Raw genomic sequence first — 22,799 nt, forward strand, 5'->3', positions numbered from 1 at the left:
CTGAAGGTGTGTTCTCAGAAGGTCCTTGGCAGCCTTGTGATTCAATTTTAAGTGCTTTGAACTTTGGTTTGGAACCCGAATAATAAAAAGTGCTTAATTGTGTTCCTTCTACAGCTTCTGCTTTTTAAACCTTTATTTTAGCAAAAGTTCACATGTTTTATCAAAAGAATGACTTATGAGAAGTCTGTTTAGATTGTTGAATAGGCAATTTTCTGATGGCACTCTTGCTGAATCTGGGCATTATGTAAGATTACAAATTCCAATGCGACCACCTTCATTCACAGTGTTCTTGTGAAGGCAGAATTCTAACAATATAGGCTCCAAACTGTACGCTGAAATGGAATTTTTGAGTCCACTACATATAAACATATGAAATAAGAGTTGCAAATATACATTTCAGCTCTCTTATTAGTACAGTACAACCACAATGAACAAAACCTAAGTAATGGGGAGCCTCATTTAATTGGAATATCTCCCTTTCTAGAAGTGGGTTTTTTGGGGGTTACTCACCACTGGCAGTTAACATTGATAAGGATGAGACAAATATCAAGAATACAAAGCCACTTCCAGGATTTCAGGGTCTCATGTATATATTGAGGCCAATCTTCAATGGCTTCTACATCTATGGTCTAGTACAGTAAAAGTGGAAGTAACTGAGCAGAATAACAACTTCCTACACACACACACACACACACACACAGTCTTCAACTAATTCCACATCAAAATTAACTCTACAAACTAAGGCATGAAAAATGAGTAAACCCATTCATTTTAGAAACTTTTTCATCAATGAATTTTAGGCTAACTCTTGATTAACCGCAAAAGGTTAGCAACTTAAACTTAAATTGTAAAATCGTTTTATCTAAATTTGGTTTCTATGATACTATGAGGACTACAAACCATTCAGACAAAGCATCATATACTAAAACTACCATATTAGTTGTATGAAAAGCAGAAAACAAAAAAAAGATACATATCAATCAAAGTGGCCAATATTCAAATTTGAGGCCCTTTCTAATTTAATTTACCAGACCAAAACCAAAACCGAAAATAGAATGTTAATTCCTATACATTCAACACTTGGCTGCTGGCCAAAGGTTGGTGGTTCAAGTGTGCTCAAAGGCACCTCAGAAGAAATGCCTGGCGATCTACTTCTGAAAAACAGCCATTGAAAACTCCAAGGAGCGCAGTTCTACTCTGACACTCATGAGGTTGCACTGAGTCAGAATTGACTCAAAGGCAACTGGCATACACTCAATAAATTCACTTGTTCAAAAAGTATTTATTGAGCACTTTTGCACACCAAATACCGTTCCAGGCTTTAAAGTACATCCCAAAAGTATGGTGACAGAAAGACAGCACAGCCAACCCAATTGTACTTTTAAGGCAAATTGGCCAGATATGTTCCATGGTCTATTGGCCAGATATACGGGACCTACCAGTCATAATGTGGAATAGAAAGAACATTGAAGGCCCTGGCTGTGCTACCATTACCGACGCTTTGGAAATCAGTTTTTTTTACCATCTTTGCGAGAGGTAGTCTTAGGGAAATCATTAAGAAACACACACCTTGCCAGGCACTAATAGCTGTCAAGCATACCTGGGGCATACAGTATTTGGGGTGGGAAACTGGTTTGGCTCTTCATTATTATATACGAGTATGTCTTCTTTCAGAAAAACGCAATCAATAGAAAATGACAATTACAGAGCAATCCTATTACAAATTGACATCTCATTTTTTTTTAAATAAATGGTGATTAAACATACATATATATGATAAAATGGTGATCAATATGTATGGCATAAAATATGTATGTGTGTGTGTCATACAATAAAATTCTGCATTTTTGACCACCTCATTTATCAAAACCACAGATTACTTTTTTTTTCCAGTTAGTGAAAGTGATTCTGGACCATATTTATTGAATAATTTGAGACACGTTAACATTCAGCCTGATTGTATGGCAATGTGATAATTTTTTTTAAGTGTTCTTGAAATGCTGGACTTGAACAATTAATGAGGAGATATAATTGCCCTTCAATAGTGAAGCCTTGTAAATGTCTCAGTTAAAACTCGAGAAATGAATCTTAACTCAAACCTTAAAATTCTATTAAAGGTTTGGGCGTGTCATTACATTTTTTTTTTTTTTTTGCCTTTGAGCTCATTTCTATGTGTTTATTTCCATGGCACAAAAGATACCAAAGGTCATCTGCTCAACAAGCCAAACACTCAAGAGTAATAAAAATTAACTACCTCATGTGTTACAGAAATGATTGGCACCAAAATAACACTGCATATGGTTCAGTTTATACCAACAGTCCAGCAGACTCTTCAGCTTTTGGTATAAAAGCTTCAAATGAGAATATTTCCAAGGTTTCAAGGGATTTAAGATTTATCTTCTGTCACCTCTAGACCCTTTCAGAATTATGATGAGAAAGAAAGTGCTCAAAGTAAATAGAACTTATTTGTTTATGGAGCCAGTTCTACATCAGAGATGACCAAAAAAGCAACAAAAAGAATTTTCTGACAGGATGATTTCCTGACAGGACATGTTGGCACACCTCATAGTCATGTCTTTGCAGAGATTTAAAACTGTTTTTGACTGGCCACAGGAACATACAGCTACATTTTGAAATGCTTATTCTGAATCTTGCTCAAATCTTTTTAATAAGAGAATCAGCATTTAATGTGGATACAGTCTCAATCAAGCCTATGAACTAAAGCCCTTCAAGGATGCCTCAGGGGCTCCCTGTTATCTATTGAACCAAAGCCATGCCCTTTTGCTTCACTTTTTAGTTTTAGCAACTGCTTTCTTCTAATTTCACCAACCTCCTTTTTTCATCAGCTTTCAACAGTCTCTCTGCTTTAGCCAAATTACCTATCATGTTTGTCATTCAACCCATTCGACTTATCTCTGTGCCTTCCTGCTAACCATAGATTACCAAAACTAGCCAAACCCACTGCCCTCAGGTCAATTCTGACTCATAGTGACCGCACGGAACAGAGTAGAACTGCCCCATAGGGTTTCCAAGGCTATAATCTTTATGGAGGAGCCGTGGTGGCACAGTGGTTAAGAGCTCGGCTGCTAACCAAAAAGATTGGCAGTTTTCATCCACCAGCCGCTCTTTAGAAACTTCATGGGGCAGTTCTACTCTGTCTTATAGGGTCACTATGAGTTGGAACCCACTTGACGGCGATGGGTTTGGTAATCTTTATGGAAGCAGACTGCCACATCTTTCTCCCTCGGAGTGGCTGGGGGGTTCAAACTACCAACCCTTTTGGTTAGCGGCCAAGCACTTAACCACTGTGCCACCAGGGCTCCTTACCATAGAATAGGTGGGCTCTAAAAAGTTAAAAGGTAAAAAAAAAAAAAAGGCTTTTTTTCTCAGACTTCATAATGTCAAGGCTATATAGCCCCTTTGATCCTGCCCTTTAGCTGGAACAATTCAAAGACAGAGACCAAATTATGTACCCCAAAAAGAATAGTTGCTTGTTTCCCAGGGGATAGTCATCTATGTGACACTTAGCAAGAGAGCCAGTCTTTTCCTTCTGAAATTATGTGGGTTCTCAAAGGAAAATGCACAATTCCGCTGAGTAAAGACTTACTTAAGAAGACAACACCAGAATCATCCTCTATCCTATGGTATAGTTTTTTTTAATCTTCAGTTAGGAAGAAGCACTAAGAAAAGTAGGTTCAGGGATAAACAGTAGAAATGAAATGAGTGTGCAGAGGTTCAAGAGCTATTTTCAGATTGAGAACAAAAAGCTATGCAGCCTCGGAAGCAAAGCAACTGAGAAACCGACCTAGTTATTTCTGGGTAAAGACTGTCCAAGAGACTGATGGGCAAAGGGAAAATCACACATGTGTAATATGTTTGTAATTAGTTGCAGTTGTATACTGTTTCATTAAGTTAGTTTAAAAATCTGCATAAATATTGCTTTAACCAAATTTAGTCCTACTAACAACAACTGGTCTCTACTCGATCGGAATAAAAGAGAAAGAAGGAAACCAAAGACTCAGAGAAGAAACTAGTCTGCAGGACTAATAGTCTATAGGAACTATGTCCTCATCTACCCTGAGACCAGATAGTGACCAGCTACCACTATCAACCTGATCAGGGCCACATAATGGATCCTCATAGAATGGGAGAAAAATGTGGAATAGAACCTCAAATTCTTAAAAAATCCAGATTTACTGGACTGGTTGAAACTGGAGGAGTCCCTGAGACTATTGCCCTGAGGTACTCTTTAAACCTTGAACTGAAACAAACCCCTGAGGCCACCTTTTAGCTAAATAACAGATTGGCTCATAAAGAATATCACCTGTGAGTACCATGTTCCTTTAAAAATCATCTGGTTAACAATTCCCTCAAAACAAAGGTAAGAAGGTAGGGGGACAGGGAAACTACATTAATGGAAATGGAACAACCAGAATGGAAATAATGAGACTGTTCACACATTATGAAGAATGTAACCAATGTCAATGAATAATTTATGTAGAAATTGTTGAATGAAAAACTAAACTGCTATGGAAGCCTTCACCAAAAACACAATATCATTAAAAAAAAAAAAGTCCTACCAGGTGAATCTTACCATTTAGTAATGAACTGGTGTCTAGGAAATGATGGATTGTGACTGAGTGTGGCTACTTATACTCCTAGGTAACGGGTAAGAAGGAATAGGGGAGTTTTACAGAAATTACGGTCCTCAAAAGGACGCTCAACCTTCAACTGCTACACTGCATCACTGTAAATACTCTTCCTCCATCTCTCAACCTGAGCGCCTTCCCTTCTCCAAACCAGTTTGTGAATTTACCTGTGTCATGTGTATTTTTGCACCCATCAACATAATTTATAAATATCATTTGTATGCAGGGGTGTGTTGTGTAAATGTCTATGTTAGGAAATATTGCCTCCATTGTTAAAAACAATACCCAGGCCATCTGTGGCTTCAGTACTGGATAGAAAACTTCCTACTTGACAATGGTAGTAGTAAATCAAGGTGATATAATGCCAAGGGGAAGGTGAAACTCAGGTTCACAGTTTACTGCTTTGTAGCCTCCTACCCCGAAACCCTGGTAGCTTCTCCTTTTAGTGCTAAACCTTGGATTATCTAAATTGGAGCAGTGGTTAAGAACTCAGCTGATAACCAAAAGGTCAGCAGTTCAAATTCACCAGCTGTTACTTGGAAACTCTATGGGGCAGTTCTACTCTGTCCTACAGGGTCACTAAGAGTTTGAATCAGCTCAGTGGCAACAGGTTTGGTTTTTTGGTTTTAAGGGAGGCGAATTTCCCTTAGCAGAAAATCAACCCATGGCCCATGGATGCAGAAAAACTTCAAGGGCTTCCTGAACTACATAAATGTATGACAAATACTCTGTGTATGTGTATTTTTTCTGAAAAGAAAATTCAGAGCTTTGATCAGATTCTCACAGCATTTATTAGTGCCTGCCCCCTAACTATGCATTGAGAGATACTGGAGGATTTTCAGAAGAATGGTATGCTATGATTTGTTTCAGAAATATGGAGAAGAGTCTGGGGTTCCCCCTTCATGAGAATAATAAAGTTCAACACATAAAGTATGTATCCTATCTCCCTTAAATCTGCTACACAGAGTGGGTCCCCTAAAAGTTTTTTAACATCAGTTTGGCACTCAATACTGCTCACGAAACATTTTACTAATTGAAAATTTATATTTAAGCCCTTAAAACACAATGTCATCTACTAGACTCATCACCTAATAGTGTACTGAAAAGAATATAAGTTTTAGTTATAGAGACATGGGGTCATAGCCCTGCTACTTATTCAATTTGTGTGATTTTGGGCTAATTACTCAACTTCCTGAGTTTCAGTTTGGCTAGTTATAAAATAGGAGTCAGGATGATTATTTCTACATCATTGTTGTTGTCAGGTGTCATCGAATCAGTGGTCCTATGTACAACAGAACAAAACACTGCCCAGTCCTGCGCCATCCTCACAATCATTGCTATGCTTGAGCCCATCGTTGCAGTCACTATGTCAGTCCATCTTGCTGAGGATCTTCCTCTTTTTTCGCTGACCCTCTATTTTACCAAGCATCATGTCCTTCTCCAGGGACCGATCTCTCCTGATAACATATCCAAAGTATGTGAGAAGTACGTAGAAGTATATAGAAGAAAGTATGTGGTCTTGCCATCCTTGCTCCCAAGGAGCATTCTGGTTGTACTTCCTCCAAGGCAGATTTGTTTGCTCTTTTGGCAGTCCATTTCTTGACTGCTGCTTCCATGGGTGCTGATATGGTTTTCAAGGCTATAAATCTGTTAGAAGCAGACTGCCACATCTTTCTCCCACAGAGCCACTGGTGGTTTTGAACCACGGACCTTTTGGTTAGAGGTTGATCGCTTTAGCCACTGCACCACCAGGGCTCCTCAATAAGTGATACCAAAAAGAAAAAACCAAACCCAGTGCTGTGAAGTCAATTCCGACTCATAGCGACCCTATAGGACAGAGTAGAACTGCCCCATAGAGTTTCCAAGGAGCGCCTGGTGGATTTGAACTGCTGACCCTTTGGTTCGCAGCCGTAGCACTTAACCACTACGCCACCAGGGTTTCCCAATAAGTGATAACTGTCATTAATATTCCCACATCTCCTTCTTTATCCTGGCCTCACCTGAGCTCCAGATATGTACATACAACTCCCTGTTGGCCTAGTCAACAATGTCTCTTTTTACCCATCTTAAACCCTTGCCTTGATGCACATTTTCAGCTGATAACCAGGCCTGTTCCTTAGTCAAGAAAATTGAGACCATTAAGACACAAACTTCATCAACCTCTTGCCACTCCATTTTTTTTAACATATCTTCAGCCTCATCCTTATTTTCTATCTCAGAGGAAGCAGTGAGCCTTCCTATATCAAAGCCTCACACCTGAGGTCCCAAAACATTCTCCAATAGAGCCTTATTCCAGTAATTACATTCAATTGCATTCACTCTTCAAAACATTATAATTTAGCATCTTTTTCTAAGATTATTCAAAGCCCTTACTCTAAGGCAGTGTATCCCAATCTTCGATGCTCATTGAAATCTCCAGAGGAGATTTAAAAAATGCTGACAGATGGGTTCTACCCCTACAAATTCTGACTCAATTGGTCTGGGGAGCAGTCTTGGCAAGGGGATTTGTAAACCTCCCTAGGTGAATTTAATGTGCAGTCAAGGTCAAGAATCTTGGTTCTAAAAGTAAGCAATGACCTTGTAAAGTGCCTGCTTTAATGACTTTCTGTCGCTTTTCATTCTACTTGTTGATTCTGCAGTGTTTGACAATATTAGCCAACCTTCCGGCTGAGAAGTCTCCTCCCTTGGTTCATGTGATGTAACTTTCTTCTAATTCTCCTCTGACACCCCAAAACCACTTCTTTTCTTCTTCCTACTACTTTAAATTCAAGTGTTTCACAGGGTATCTTACTTGGCTCTCTTTATTCCTGAACTGACTATACATATTCTAGTGAGAATCACAGAGATCATCTAGTGATGATCTCTTCTAGTCTCGCAGCTTCAAAAACCACCTATTTATATAGATGACATCAAATACACACACACACACACACACACACACAGTGACACCATTTCCTCAAGTTTGAGATCTGAATTTAGAGCTGTTTATTTGCCCATAAGGAACCCTGGTGGTACAGTGGTTAAGCGTTTGGCTGCTAACCAAAAGGTCAGCAGTTCAAATCTACCGGCTGCTCCTTGGAAACCCTACGGGGCAGAGGTCTCTAATGTCAGACTGCCTGGATTCCTATTCCAGCTCTATCACTTACTACCTCTGTAATGTTGGGTAAGTAACTTTGCGTCTCTGTGCCTCACTTTCCTCATCTGTAAAATGATGATAATAATGATCCCCAACCTCATAGCATTGTTGTAAGGATGAAATAACATAATCCATCTCAAGTGCCTTACTCAGTGCCTGGTGCTTAATAAATGTTAGGTATTTCTCTCATAATCATTTTCGTCATTCCTCAAGCAGAGTACATGATTACAGCTTCTAGGCTCCCACACTATTTTACATATATCGCTATTATAACCCCAGTGATATTGAATCATGATTGCTGGTTATATCTGCCTTCCCAACTGCACTCTGAATTCCTTGAAAGCAACCCTGCTTCTTATTCATCTCTGTATCTTCAGAGTTTAACACAAAACTTAGCACAGATAAGCAGACCATGGATAGGAAGTAGGTTTCATCTTTCCTACCAACTTCAATTGATTGACAATGCTTGTACGGAATGATGCGTTGATATGGATGTGACGATGTAGTTAGACTCAACAGAAAAGAGCACCATGGTGGATTAGGGATGTCTGCCATGAGAAAGGTATAGAGTGTAGTGGCACAAGAGCCATGGACATTCCATCCTAGTTTCAGATGTTATATAAGTAAACACTTATTGAATAATTTTTCATGAACAAATGCTACCAAGTGAAAGACACAAGCCAATTGGAGTTGTTGCTAAATAACTCGGTTAATTTTCTCTTATAGTTTAAGTTCTTTGAGGGCAGCCATTATACATTTTTATGCTAGAAACCCATGACAACTAGAAGCATAACATGCTCACAGCAGAAAATTCATTACATGTGATCAAATGCTGTTGAAATTTTCATTTTATAGGCCTTGCTACATTATATTACACCTGTCATCTGTGATCTTTACCACGTGAATACAGATACTAAGAGTTCCCTCAAGATTTTTGTAGCAACTGTTATCCAAACTCTCTAGGCATAAGCAAACAATAGTTTAAACTACTACTAAGTGTTCGAAATACGAATTGAGAAATGTGGCTCTTTGAACCCCCTAATAACAATGCTATTTAAGCAGCTCCAGTTGTGAGATGAAGTGACTCATTAACCTGGGGCAAAGAAGGAGAAAATAATAGTCACTCAAAACCCAAACCAAACTCAGTGCTAGTGTTCATTTATTTCAAGATGAACTTCATCCACATAGCACAGTATTGGTGCATAGTTGAAACCAAATGAACGTTTGATATATAAATGAATAAACGAATGGAGAGGTGGACGGATGGACGGATGGGTGGATGGGTGCGTGGGTGGATGGATGGATGGATGGATGGATGGATGGATGGATGGATGGATGGATGGATGGATGGATGGATGGATGGATGATGGATGGATGGATGGATGGATGGATGGATGGATGGATGGATGATGTAGGCATTGCTTCCATGTAATCTTGGTAAATACAAACTTATTTTAAATTTTATCCACTAGATGGCGATAAATTGAGATATAGCCTGTAATGCTGAAGAGGAAAATAAATAACCAACCAAACAAATAAAAACCATATTAGGAGAAAGAAAAACCACAAAAGAGCAGGTCAAGAAGGGAGAAATGAAATGCTTACGTCAGGTGTAATATCTTAGGGGTCTATTATCTTGTGGGATTTAACAGGTCTTCACCACACCTACTCTTCATGCATGGGTGACTTTTCATTCATAATTACTTTGCAGTAAAATGGCTACATGCAAAGCTAATTTATTATAAAAATTATAGGGCAATTCTCATTACTAAACGTATTATCCTTGTTATGTATATCCATATATTTCCATATATTTATATTTTCATAGTACACTAATTTCTTAGTTAACGAATGCCTCTTTAGGCAGCGAGGCTGCTTGGGAACAACTGCTAGCCTGTGTACCGCCAGGAAATCTATCTCTGCTATTTGAGCTGCCAAAAATCATGTAAAATAAGCCTGCCCAGGGCTCATTCATTCTGTCAGTAAAGGGTTGTGAATAATATTAGGTTAATGTCCATCCTTTAATTCAATAGCTATTGAAAAATGAGAAAACTACTTTTAGAATTCAGTACTGTGTGTATGTGTATGTGTGTATGCATGTGTGCTCATGTGTACATGAGTGTATGTGTACCTGCGGCTGCTTTCTTGGTAAATAAAGATAAGAATATGAAAATATTTTCAGAGTGAATGAAGTATTTCCTCCAATGAGTGCTTCCCCAAAACAACTCCCTTGAATTGGATGAAACAGTAACTTTCTTAAAAAAGTAAAAACAAACAAACAGCCTCAGGAATAATTCATGTTAAATCATTATAGCACATCATCTGCAGTTTTGTGAAGATAATCAGAATAGAAAGGCTTTAAACCTCCTTGTAAAGCCTTGGTCATTGGAACATAAAGAGGCAGGCAAGGTTGTTGGGGGAAGGAAATGAAACTAACATTTATTGGGTTCCTTATCACTTTCACACTGGTCATCCCAATTAATCCTTATTATAACTTCATGATGTAGGCATGGGAGGCAGTGTAGATAGTGGAAAGTGGGGGCTTTGGAGATGTAGACTTGATTTCCGCTTCCAACTCTCACCACTTCTTAGCTGTAGAACCTTTGGTAAGTTACTTCTCTACAAGTCTTAGTTACCTCATCCGTAAACTGGGGACAGTATTTCATCCCTTATAAAGCGTTTATGAAGAGCGAATGTAAAGCTCCAAGCAGAGGCCTGGCACAGAGTAGGTACTATTCAGAGGTGACAATGGTGATAATGAAGTAAATTTTGCAGATGAGAAAACAAGCTCAGAGACCTGCTTAAGGTAACAGAGATAGAAAGCTTTAAAGACATTTAGCACAGTGCCAGGCACTATAACAGGTGCCGGATCAACTTGTTTTTGCTTTCTTCCCTCCTGACCCAAAACTCAATGATTTTCTGAGAGTTTTATTCCTGAAAAATAATGTTAGGCTAGACTCTAGCTAGGTTAACGCGAGACGCTACCATTGACATATATTTCAGAAAATTAAGAACATTTTTTCTTCCTCATGGAATGAAACAACGAAAAAAAAAAGGTGCTAATTAGAGCCACGGTTTTGCCTAATGTGGGCTAATTCATTTCTCCCCCAAAGAGGAACATATTTTCCCTCCTGGGTGTTTCTAAAGATCAGTGAGCCAGTGGCAGATGAAAGCACAAGTTTTCCGATTTTCAGCTCCCGAATCTTTATATTTTATGTAAGTCAGTGCACTGAAGGATGGTGCTAGCTAAAAATATAAATAGGTTCAAAAAGTGTTTGTGTCAGTTCATGAATGATAGACTCAAGTTTTTGTCCTTGGCCTTTTTCTAGCCTCACTCTACACACTCTCCCTGGGTAATATCATCCATTCACAGGATTCTTCTACTATAAGACACTGGCAAGTTCAAATCAACTTACAGCTACAGCCTAGATCTGTCCTGAACTCCGGACCCACATCTCCAACTGCCTGATGGACAAATCCACTTGGATGTCACACAAGCATCTTAAACTTCAAACCAAACCAAATCTGTTGCCTTCAAATCAATTCTGACTCCTAGCAACCCTATGGGACAGAATAGAACTGCCCCATAGGTTTTCCACGGAGCACTTGGTGGATTCAAACTGCTGGCCTTTTGGTTGGTAACCGTATCACTTAACCAGTCTGTCACCAGGGCTCCATCTTAAATTTAACAGGTCCAAAAAGAAACTAATTCTCTTCCCTTCTCAACCTGTTCCTCCTCCATGTTTCTTGTCTTGGTGAATGGATCACCATCTCCCCAGTTTCTCAAATTTGAAATTTTAGAGTCATTGTGACTCTACTATCTCTTTCAACCTGGACAATCAATTGCCTAGTCCTATCAATTCTACCACACTCAAATTTCTTCATTGTGTCTTCACTTACACTGAAACAACCAGAGTTTAGACCTTCATTACCATTTCCAGCCTGGGCTAATTAATTCAGTGGTCTCACGAACTGTCTCTCTACTAGCCTGCCTCAGATGGCCGGTTATTCCTAATTGCAGTCAGTCTTCTACACTGATGCCAGAGTTCTCATCCTAAAAATGAGAATTCATCATGACATTCTCCGCCACATAAAAGTCTTTTTTCATTGGTTAAAGGAAAAAACTCCTAAACTGAGCATGTGGGGATTTTCATGGTGTGTCCCCAATGTATCTTGTTTTAGCCTGATTGAATTTTTACCATTCTGGGCCTTTTCACAACTCTCTGTCTTTGCACCTGCTAATCAGCCCTTTTGGAATATTGTTATGGTAAACTCTTATTCAAATTTTAAGACCTGGATTAAATATCACTTCCACAGTACTTTATTTATCTGTAAAAGCATTTACTACACTTAATTGCAATAATTTGTTTAAATGTCTATTTTTGCCATCACATTATGAGTTAATATAAACATTTAATGTATATTTAAATGGTATTATAAATGTCTTAAATCTTTGGCTTAATTTGAAGATTTTTTAAAATATAAGATTCGAATACTAATTAGAATACAGTAGTTTTCACTTGTAATAGCTGCGTTTTACATGCTTAAAACTATGCAGTTTTCAATACATGAAAACCACCTGTGTCTGACTTGATAGTAACTTATTCCTTCAATAAAAAAATTATACAGTACATACTATATGTACAGTATTATAGAAAATGGAGGTCAATAAATAAAACATGGTCCCCATCTTCATTGAGTGTACCATCTAAGAGGGTATATCCAGTCATAATAATAGGCAGAAATGGGTACAAATAACGTATCCTGAAGTTCATGGAGGAAGAGGTCACCTATGCAATGGGGTAGTGATGGTGATGAGGGGTAACAGTGTAGCAAAGGCTCGGTGGGGAGGGATGTTTTTAGGCTAGGTCCTGAAAAATGGTTGGATAAGAAAGAATAAGAGGAGATAGCAGGAAAGGGTATTCCAAGGAAGAGGTAACAACACTACAAGGGGATTAAAGCAGGATAAGATGAGAGCCAGGGTACCAGTTGGAAAATGAAAACCAGTCCAGACAAGATATAATTAGAGTAGAGATAATGAGAATGGGAAGGAGAAGATAGATTTGTAAGACTTGGAAGTTAAATCTACTGGATGGGGCAATTGATTAGATATGGAAAGCATATATGGACGACTGCGAAATGGGAGCACCAGTAACATGAGTCAGTGATATAAAGGAGAGGAGTGGGATTGGGGGTACCAAGGTTATTGCTCCTATTTTACATATATTGATTTTGAGTTGCCAGTGGACATTTGGAAATGCCAAGTAGGTAAATGAAAATTTAGGACTAGAGGATAGAGGTTAAGTGCTGAAGAAAAATATCTACAAAACACCCAAGTAGATGTGAACACTGAAGTCATTTTGAGGGATGGAACAGTGCTCCTCAAACTTAAGTGTGCATTAGAAATGTCTGGAGGGCTTGTTACACCACAGATTGCTTAGCTCTACTCCCAGGGTTTCTGACTCAGTGGGCCTGGGGTGAGGCTTGATAATTTTCATTTCTAGCAAGTTCCTAAGTGAGGCTGATGCTGCTGGTCTGGGGGCTGCACTCTGAAAACCACTGGTCTAGATAATCAAATCTACTCTTTTTTTTCATCTCAGTATTGATGATTCATAAAAAATAACCTGTCAGTATCTTTTTTCCATGTAGTAAAAATAGTGTCTAATATTGCTTATCTATCAATTTAAAAGAAATAATAAGGTTTTTTTATCTACCTGTTTTCTATTTATTAGAAACTATCTTCTCAATTCAAGGATGTCCAAAGGAAGGGTTCCAACAAATTCTTACTTTCCCTGTGATTGCACTGCAAAGGTTTCAGCAGTCTGTTGATAGACTTTTTGGACCTTTGTTTGTTGGTCTCCACTAACCTTCCGAAAGGTCTTGGTCTTACAGCAGTCAAATATTTATTTGAGACCTTAGTCCCATACAGGCAATAGCTTGAAAAGCACTTAGCTGTTTACTTTTCTTCTTACTATAAATTATTTATCCTTCAGTCTGTAAATGGCTATTTGTAGGATTAGACAAATTTTGAATGCTCTGATAAGAGGATTGTCGCATCCAAATTCACGTATAATCCGTAAAAAGCACATGTAACCTACAACCCCAGCTGTGCTGACATATGAAACAGACTCACTAAACATATGTAAGCAGTGTGAATGATTAACCAGTTAACATCAGCAAATTTGTTCTGGGGACATAAATTTACCCACATACACATTCCTAATGAAAAATAATAATAATACTAGTTATAAAAATCCAATAAAAACATACCTTGAGTCGATTTCTCTACTTCTTTCCTCTTTCTGCTCTGGCTATTGTAATTCATCCTCAGCTCTTGGTTGTACTCGTGCAGAGTTTCTCGGGAGTTGTACGACTGTCTTGGTTTTCTTCCATCTTCACTTTCATCCGAAGAACTGGTATAAGCTAGATCCATTTCATGCTTGACTTTTGACAGAGGCTGGTAGGGTTTGCAGTCTGTTTGCTCCATCTCTGACCAAGCAAACTCACTTTCATGAAAAACAGAAGAGGAACTCCTTAATACAAACAGTCCTGGAAGAAAGGGGAAAAAACACAAGCCTTCTTAGATTTGGCCTTTCACAAGAAAATGCATCTGGCAGATTCACAATTAGTCCTGCTAATACTATCAAAGGACTGAAGCAAAAGAAACTAGATGACATGAAGCTAGCCGGAGGCAATAATAACACCCTGTGTGTTACATGCATACATTGTCAAGCATTTAGGATTAATCTGGAGTTTGCAGCATCAGAAAATACTCAAAGTAAAAGAGAGGCAGTTTTCAAAAATATTTGTATTGGAATGCAAATGAAGGACAATGTTGCTCTATGGGGTGTGTGTGTGTGTTTTATGTTGAAATCAGTGGATGCTTTAAGAAACATTATCAGATTTGAAAGGGGCCAGCAGTATAAGTCTTAACCCAGCACATTCCACATTTGAAATGAAAATGGATAAGAGAACTACACTCAGGAAAAAAAAAACACACATTCTTACCTCTGGTTTAATATTACATTTAAAATAAGGGCTCTGAGGAAGGGAAGGACTCTGAGTGAGAGAGACAGCTACCAGAGCTCATGAAATAAAGTGTCCTTGGGGGGGAATGAGCTCTTTGTGTTCATATTGTGGCTTTTGAGACTCAGGCCTGCAGAGCATTTTTAATGAGTTCCAAACCCACCGCAGTTGAGTGGATTCCCACTCATAGCAACGCTACAAGACAGGATAAAACGGTCCCACAGGGTTTCCAAGGCTGTAAATATTTACAGAACCAGACTGCCACATCTTTCTCCCGTGTTAGTGAGTTAAAACCCAAAAACCAAACCCACTGCTGTCGAGTCAATTCTGACTCATAGTGACCCTATAGACAGAGTAGAACAGCCCCATAGAGTTTCCAAAGGGCATCTGATGGGTTTGAACTGCCGACCTTTTGGTTAGCAGCTGTAGCACTTAACCACTAAACCACCAGGGTTTCCTGTTAATGAGTTAGGTGGTGGTAACTTTTTGTTCTTCAGAGTACTGAGAGGATGTAGACAACACTTTGGTGAGTAGAGGAGCAGCAGATCTAAATCCGGTTTAAGAAATAACAATTTTAAATTTCATGAGAAATTATTGAAAATCCCCCTCCCCAACAGAAAGAATGCTGAACAAGGAGCCACTGAGGATCTTAGGGCCAGCAAAGGCATTATCTGCCCTACTTAGCACAGAGAGGTTTGAGATCAAACGCGATCTGAGATCTCAAAGTCCTCTGAAAAGTTAAAAGCCCTGCAAAAATTTTCCTCTTTTCATTCTTGCCTTCATGTTATTACATGTTCTGTCTACCACTGCAACTTTGCGACTTGACTCTTTCATGCAAGGTTAAAAAAAAATTAGTTTGAAACCAAATATTTAATGATTTTATTTCGCAGTGAAATTGACTCCTTAATTTTTCTTCAACTCTTCAGCATATATACTTCCAAAAAAATCTACAGACTCCTATATCATGCACAGGGTCTCACTTTTTGGAATGCCTATTATATTTATGGCAAGCATACAGAACATGAAATCACTCAATGAAGGTTTATGGTTTGACCGATATGTGTTCAATAGTTGTTTTTGTTGTTAGGTGCTATGGAGTCAGTTCCAATTCACAGCGACCCTTTCTACAAGAGAACAAAATACTGCCCAGCCGTGTACCATCCTCATAATCCTTGATATGCCTGAGCCCATCCTTGCAGCCATTGTGTCAATGCATCTCATTGAGGGTCTTTCTGTCTTTTGCTGACCCTTTACCAAGCATGATGTCCTTCTCCAGAGACTGGTCCCTCCTGATAACATGTCCAAAATAAGTGAGAAAAAGTCTAGCCGTCTTCACTTCTAAGGAGCATTCTGACTCTGCTTCTTCCAAGACAAATTTGTTCATTCTTCTGGCAGTCCATCGTACACTCAATATTCTTTACCAACACCATAAATCAATGGCATCAATTCTTCTTCAGTCTTCCTATTCATTGTCCAGCTTTCCCATGCATATGAGAATACCATGGCTTGGGTCAGGCACACCTTAGTATTCAAAGTGACACCTTTGCTTTTTAACACTTTGAAGAGAGCTTTTGCAGCAGATTTGCCCAGTGCAATACATCATTTGCTTTCTTGACTTCTGCTTCCACAGGTGTTGATCGTGGATCCAAGTAAAATGAAATCCTTGACAACTTCAAACTTTTCTGTTTATCACGATGTTGCTTATTGGTCCAGTTGTGAGGATTTTTGTTTTCTTATATTGAGGTGTTATCCATACTGATGGCTGTGATCTTTGATCTTCGTCAGTAAGTACTCTTCGCTTTCAGCAAGCAAGGTTGTGTCATCTGCATAACACAGGTTGTTAATGAGTCTTCCTCCAATCCTGATGCCCCTTTCTCCTTCATATAGTCCAGGTTCCCAGATTATTTGCTCAGCACATAGATCGAATAAGTATGGTGAAAGGATATGATCCTGACACACACCTTTCCTGACTTTGAACCAAGTAACAGCTCCTTGTTCTCTTTTGAATGACTGTCTCTTGTTCTATGTACAGGTTCCTCGTGAGCACAATTAAATGTTCTGGGATCCCCACTCTTCACAATGTTATCCATAATTTGTTATGATCCATACAGTTGAATGTCTTATCATAGGTAAACATCTTTCTGGGATTCCCTGTTTTCAGCCAAGATCCATCTGACATCAGCAATGATATCCCTGGTTCCATGTCCTCTTCTGAATCTGACTTGAATTTATAGCAGTTCCCCGTCAGTGTGCTCCTGCAATCGCTTTGGAATTATCTTCAGCAAAATTTTACATGCATACAATCTTAATGATATCATTCAATAATTTCCACATTCTGTTGGCTCACCTTTCTTTGAAATAGGCACAAATTTGGATCTCCTCCAATCAGTTCGCCAGGTCGTTGTCTTCCAAATTTCTTGGCATAGACGAATAAGCACCTCCAGTACTGCATCCCCTTGTTGAAACATCTCAACTGGTATTTCATCAATTCTTGGAGCCTTGTTTTTCACCAATGTCTTCAGTGCAACTGGGACTTCTTCCTTCGATACCATAAGTTCTTGATTATATGCTGCCTCCTGAAATAGTCAACCAGTTCTTTTTGGTACAGTGACTCTGTGTATTCCTTCCATCTTCTTTTGATGCTGCCTGCATCGTTCAATAGTTTGCCCATAGAATCCTTCAATGCTGCAACTTGAGGTTTGATTTTTTTTTTAAGTTCTTTCAGCTTGAGAAATGCTGAGTGTGTTACATACTGTGTGGTACATACAGCTTTATAATATAAATATAATTCACATGTGAAAGTCTTTTCTACCAAACACAATGTTAAGGTTCTCGAAGGCAGGATCTGAATTTTATGCTTCTTTATATCCCGTATTCCACTTAGCAGTACTCTAGGCACACACATAGTAGAAGCTAACTCCTGAATATACAGTTTCCATACATGGTCCAGGGAGACACTTAGTTTGGTTTGATTTAATATCAGAGATGAATTGGCTTGGAGACAAAGCCTATAAAATATTATAAATGAATATATACTGATGATTCAATAACAGTCTAATCTCATCCCGTATCATGGTTTCAAATATTACTTTCCAAATTGAAGCTCCAGCGTGGATCATTCCCATGAGCTACATACTTGAGTATCCAACTGCCTACCCAGCATCTCTACTTGGATTTCCAAAAGGCATCTAAAACTTACCATTTCCGAAACTGAGCTCCTCATTCCCATTCCTTCCCAAACCTACTCTTCTCACAGTTTTGTCCATCTCCGTAAATGGCAATTTCATTCTTCAGTTTGTTCAGGACAAATAACCTGAAGTTGTCTCTGATTCCTGTCTTTCACATTCTACACATAATCCATCAGTAAAACTTATTGATGCTACCCTTGAAACACACTCAGAATCCAACCACATCTCATCACATTCCCACTACACTGGTTCAAACCATCTTTATCTCTTGCCTGCATTATTGCTATAGCCTCCTAATTGTTCTCCCCACTTACACCACTGCCCCTTTATAGCACATTTGCCACACTGCCACCAAAATTGAATAAAAAATAAAAGTCACATCATGTCACTTCTTTGCTCAGAAGCAGCAAAGGCTCCCTATTTCACTCAGAATAAAAGCCAAAGTGCTTACAATGGCCAACAAGACACCACATCATCTGTCCACCCCTCCCTACCCATAATTCTCTAAATTCATCCCCTGATATTCTTCCCCAGATGATGCCACAGTAGCTTTCATACTGTTTTGAACACACTAGGTTCATTTCCACTTAAGAACTTTTGCATTCTCCCCTCAAAAGCCACCAAAAAATGGCTTCCTGTCTTTCATAGCACATATCACCAAATGAGGAGCCCTGGCAGCACAGTAATTCAGCATTAGGCTGATAACCAAAAGGTCAACATTTTCAACCCACCAGCTACTCTCTGGGAGAAAGAGGTGTCATTCTGTTTCCATGAAGATTTACAGACTTGGAAACACTATGAGGCAGTTTTAATCTGTCCTATCCGGTCACTAAGAGTTGAAATTGACTTGACAGCAATGGGTTAATCACCAAGGACAAACTATATACTTTACTTATTTGTTTATTACCTGTCATTTGCCTCACCCCACTAAGATGTAAGCTCCACGAATGTAGGGGTTTTTATAGTTTTTGTCCATTTCTATATGCTCCAGGACAAGCACAGTGTCTGGCACATATTAGATCCTTCATAAATACTTGTTGAATGAATGAACAAACAACTGTTGAGGACTCATGAGACAGACTAAAGAAACTATGGAAATTAATAAGTCATACATCATGTCTATCCCCAAGGAACTCACAGCCTAACGTAAGAGATAAATGACTCTACAACAGAGAAGAATGAAATGATTCTCATAAAAAATAATGGTGGGCAGAGCCAAAATGGTGGACTATTCAGACACACAAAGCCATCCCACTGCAACAAAGACCCAAAAAACCAAGTAAAACAAGTACAGACATCAATCCTGCAGCCCTGAGCCTTAAATGAATAGACAAAGTACTAGATTGGAAGTCACTGAGGGGAAAAAAAACTGATAGAAAAGAGGGAAAGAAAATAGATATGGGGTGGAGATTCCCAGCCAAACAGCATGACTCAGCATGGCCATCTTGGAATAAAACCAATAATCCCTCACCTAGAAACATACCTACAAGGAATTCCCAATAAGAGATAGAGGTATGGTATGAACACAACTAGGGCTGAGTAAGACCATATTTGCTGGCTGCAACTCAAGGAGGAGCCCAGACTTTCTCACCTGGTTACCACAGAAACAGTCTCCTACAACCCCCGCCCCTCCGGTGAAGAGCAGCTATAACTGCCACATCCCAGAAGCCTCAACTGCTGGGAACCAACCCATCCTATTGTCCTCCTCCATTTACCCACCTCTGCCCTGTCTTTGGTCCCCAATCTCTCTTCTCCACCCTGCCTGTTGTGGCCCAGAGGGGACCTGGCCCAGACCACAGGGCCCTCCCCACTGGCTTTGAACCCCTCCTGCAGACACAGCCTCAAGGATAACTGGCTCCAATCCTAAGATCCTCCCCACTGGCTCTGGACCTCCCCTACTGACCACTGCAGCCCCAGGGGGTCCCCACTTAACTCCAGACCCCTCCACGCTGACTCCGGACCCCCCGTCAACCACTGCTTCCCTGAGAGGACGCAGCCTAGGCCCCAGGCCTCTCCCCACTATCTTGGACTCCCAGACTGGTTCAGTGCTGAGGACAAACCACCCATTTTCACCCCTTCCCCCACTGCTGGACCTGCCCTGCTGCACCAGAGCTGAGCAACTGGCCCTGTACACCCAGACAAGGTGGTGAGAACTATAATGCCCACAGATGAGCAAGCAACGAAGCACACCCGGCCCACAAGATCAGACATAATCAAACAAAACTAAAACACAGGATGAAACAAACAAACCTACAATAAATAAATACTTGAATGTCTCAGAGACAGCAGACAATATCAAAACATATAAACAAACAGGACAAAATGGCTCCAGTAAGCAACCAGAATAATGCATCAGTTGACCTTTCAGCAGAAGAAAAGGCACTGGAAGTATGGATAGGGTAATCAAAAATCTAATATGGCTTCTCAAGAGATTAAGAAAAAAATCAAAGAAAATTCAGACAAAATCATGAGAAACACAGACAAAACCAATCAAAACAGCCAAAGTCAAAGAAAACACAGGCAAGCAATAGAAGAATTCAGGAAAATAATACATGAACAAAATGTCAAAATAAACAATTAGAAATCATACAAAAACAGCAATTAGAAATCCAAAAGATAATAAAATTTCAGAAATGGACAATGCAATTGAAGGTTTTAGGAGCAAACTTGAAACAATGGGAGACAGAATTGGCAAAATTGAAGACAAATCCATGGATGCCCCTTTGTTTGAAGAAAAATCAGAGAAAAGAATGAAGAATGAAGAAAACCTAATAACTATGTGGGATATAATCAAGAGCAAAAATCTGCACATAATCAGAGTTGCAGAACAGAAGGAGAAAATGGAAAACACAGAGATAATCATTGAGGATGTGCTGCTAGAAAACTTCCCTAATATCATGAAAGATGAAAAGCTGACCATTAAAGAAGTTCAATGAACTCCATATAGGATAGACACCAAAAGAAAGTCACCAAGACAAACCATAATCACACTCACCAAAACCAAAGACAAAGAAAAAATCCTGAAAGCAATTTTAGTAAAATGAAAAGTCATACATAAAGGGGAAACAATAAGAATAAGCTCTGATTACTTGGCAGAAACCACACAGGCAAGAAGGCAATGGGAGGATAGCTATAAAACCTTGAAAGAAAAAAATTCCCAACCAAGAGTAATATGTCCTGCAAAATTTTCTCAAATATGATGTTGAAATCAGGATATTTCCAGATAAACAGCAATTAATGAAATTTGTAAAAACCAAACCAAACTTACAAGAATCATTAAAGGGAGTCCTTCAGTTAGAGAACCAACATCAGACCAACAACCTGAATCTAGGACACGAGTCAGTATCAGCTAAATATTGACCAATGTAATGTCACACCATCCACAAAAACTAATTCAAAATGCATCAAATACTAGGGCTCCTAATATACAACATAAACAGAATACAAACAATAATTAACAATACACAAACACCAGAAGATAAACTAGGTAAATGGGGTCTTCTAAAAGGTACATAGTTATGCTCATCAAAAGACCTTACCAAAAGAGTAAAAAGAGAACCTACAGATTTGCAAAAATTTTTTGGCTGTGACATATCTGACAAAGGTCTAATCTCTAAAATTTATGGGAAAATCCAACACCTCTACAATAAAAAGACAATTAATCCAATTAAAAATTGGGCAAAGGATATGAACATGCACTTCACTAAAGAAGATATTCAGGTGGCTAACAGATACATGAGAAAATGCTCTCGATCATTAGCCATTAGAGAAATGCAAATTAAAACTACAATGAGATTCCATCTCACACCAACAAGGCTGGCATTAATCCAAAAAACACAAAATAATAAATGTTGGAGAGGCTGCGGAGAGATTGGAACTCTTATACACTGCTGGTGGGGATGTAAAATGGTACAACCACTTTGGAAATCGATCTGGCGTTTCCTTAAAAAGTTAGAAATAGAACTACCATATAACCCAGAAATCCCACTCCTCGGAATATATCCTAGAGAAATAATAGCCTTTACACGAACAGATACATGCACACTCATGTTTACTGCAGCACTATTTACAATAGCAAAAAGCTGGAAGCAACCAAGGTGTCCATCAACAGATGAATGGATAAATAAATTATGATATATTCACACAATGGAATACTACACTTCGATAAAGAACAATGATGAATCTGTGAAACATTTCATAACATGGAGGAACCTGGAAGGCATTATTCTGAGCGAAATTAGTCAGATGCAAAAGGACAAATATTGTATAAGACCACTATTATAAGATCTTGAGAAATAGTTTAAACTGAGAACACATTCTTTTGTGGTAACGAGATGGGGGAGGTAGGGAGGGTGGGAGAGGGTTATTTACTGATTAGATAGTAGATAAGAACTACTTTAGGTGAAGGGAAGGACAATACGCAATACAGGGAAGGTCAGCTCAACTGGACTGGACCAAAAGCAAAGTTTCGTGAATAAACTGAATGCTTCGAAGGTCAGCGGAGCAAGGGTGGGGGTTTGGGGACTATGGTTTCAGGGGACATCTAAGTCAATTGGCAAAATAAATTCTATTAAGAAAACATTCTGCATCCCACTTTGAAGAGTGGCATCTGGGGTCTTAAATGCTAACAAGCAGCCATCTAAGATGCATAAATGAGTCTCGACCCACCTGGATCAAAGGAGAATGAAGAACACCAAGGTCACAAGGTAATTATAAGCCCAAGAGACAGAAAGGACCACATGAACTAGAGACTAACATCATCCTGAGACCAGAAAAACTAGATGATGCCCAGCCACAACC

At 39.1% G+C, this 22,799-nt stretch overlaps 1 protein-coding gene across 3 annotated transcripts in view; it reads right to left on the bottom strand.

The window, feature by feature from the left end:
* The window catches only part of TENM1 (teneurin transmembrane protein 1), a 618,409-nt gene extending 603,634 nt beyond the window's left edge, over nucleotides 1–14,775 (bottom strand). For all 3 annotated transcript variants that reach the window (XM_010594654.3, XM_003414757.3, XM_003414758.4), the window contains exon 1: nucleotides 14,056–14,775. In XM_010594654.3, coding sequence (XP_010592956.1) covers nucleotides 14,056–14,272 — 217 coding nt within the window. In that variant the 5' untranslated portion in view covers nucleotides 14,273–14,775. The remainder of the gene's footprint in view (nucleotides 1–14,055) is intronic.
* Between the last annotated feature and the right edge of the window lie 8,024 nt (nucleotides 14,776–22,799).

Source organism: Loxodonta africana, chromosome X (genome assembly GCF_030014295.1).
Source record: "Loxodonta africana isolate mLoxAfr1 chromosome X, mLoxAfr1.hap2, whole genome shotgun sequence".
Lineage (NCBI taxonomy): Eukaryota > Metazoa > Chordata > Mammalia > Proboscidea > Elephantidae > Loxodonta > Loxodonta africana.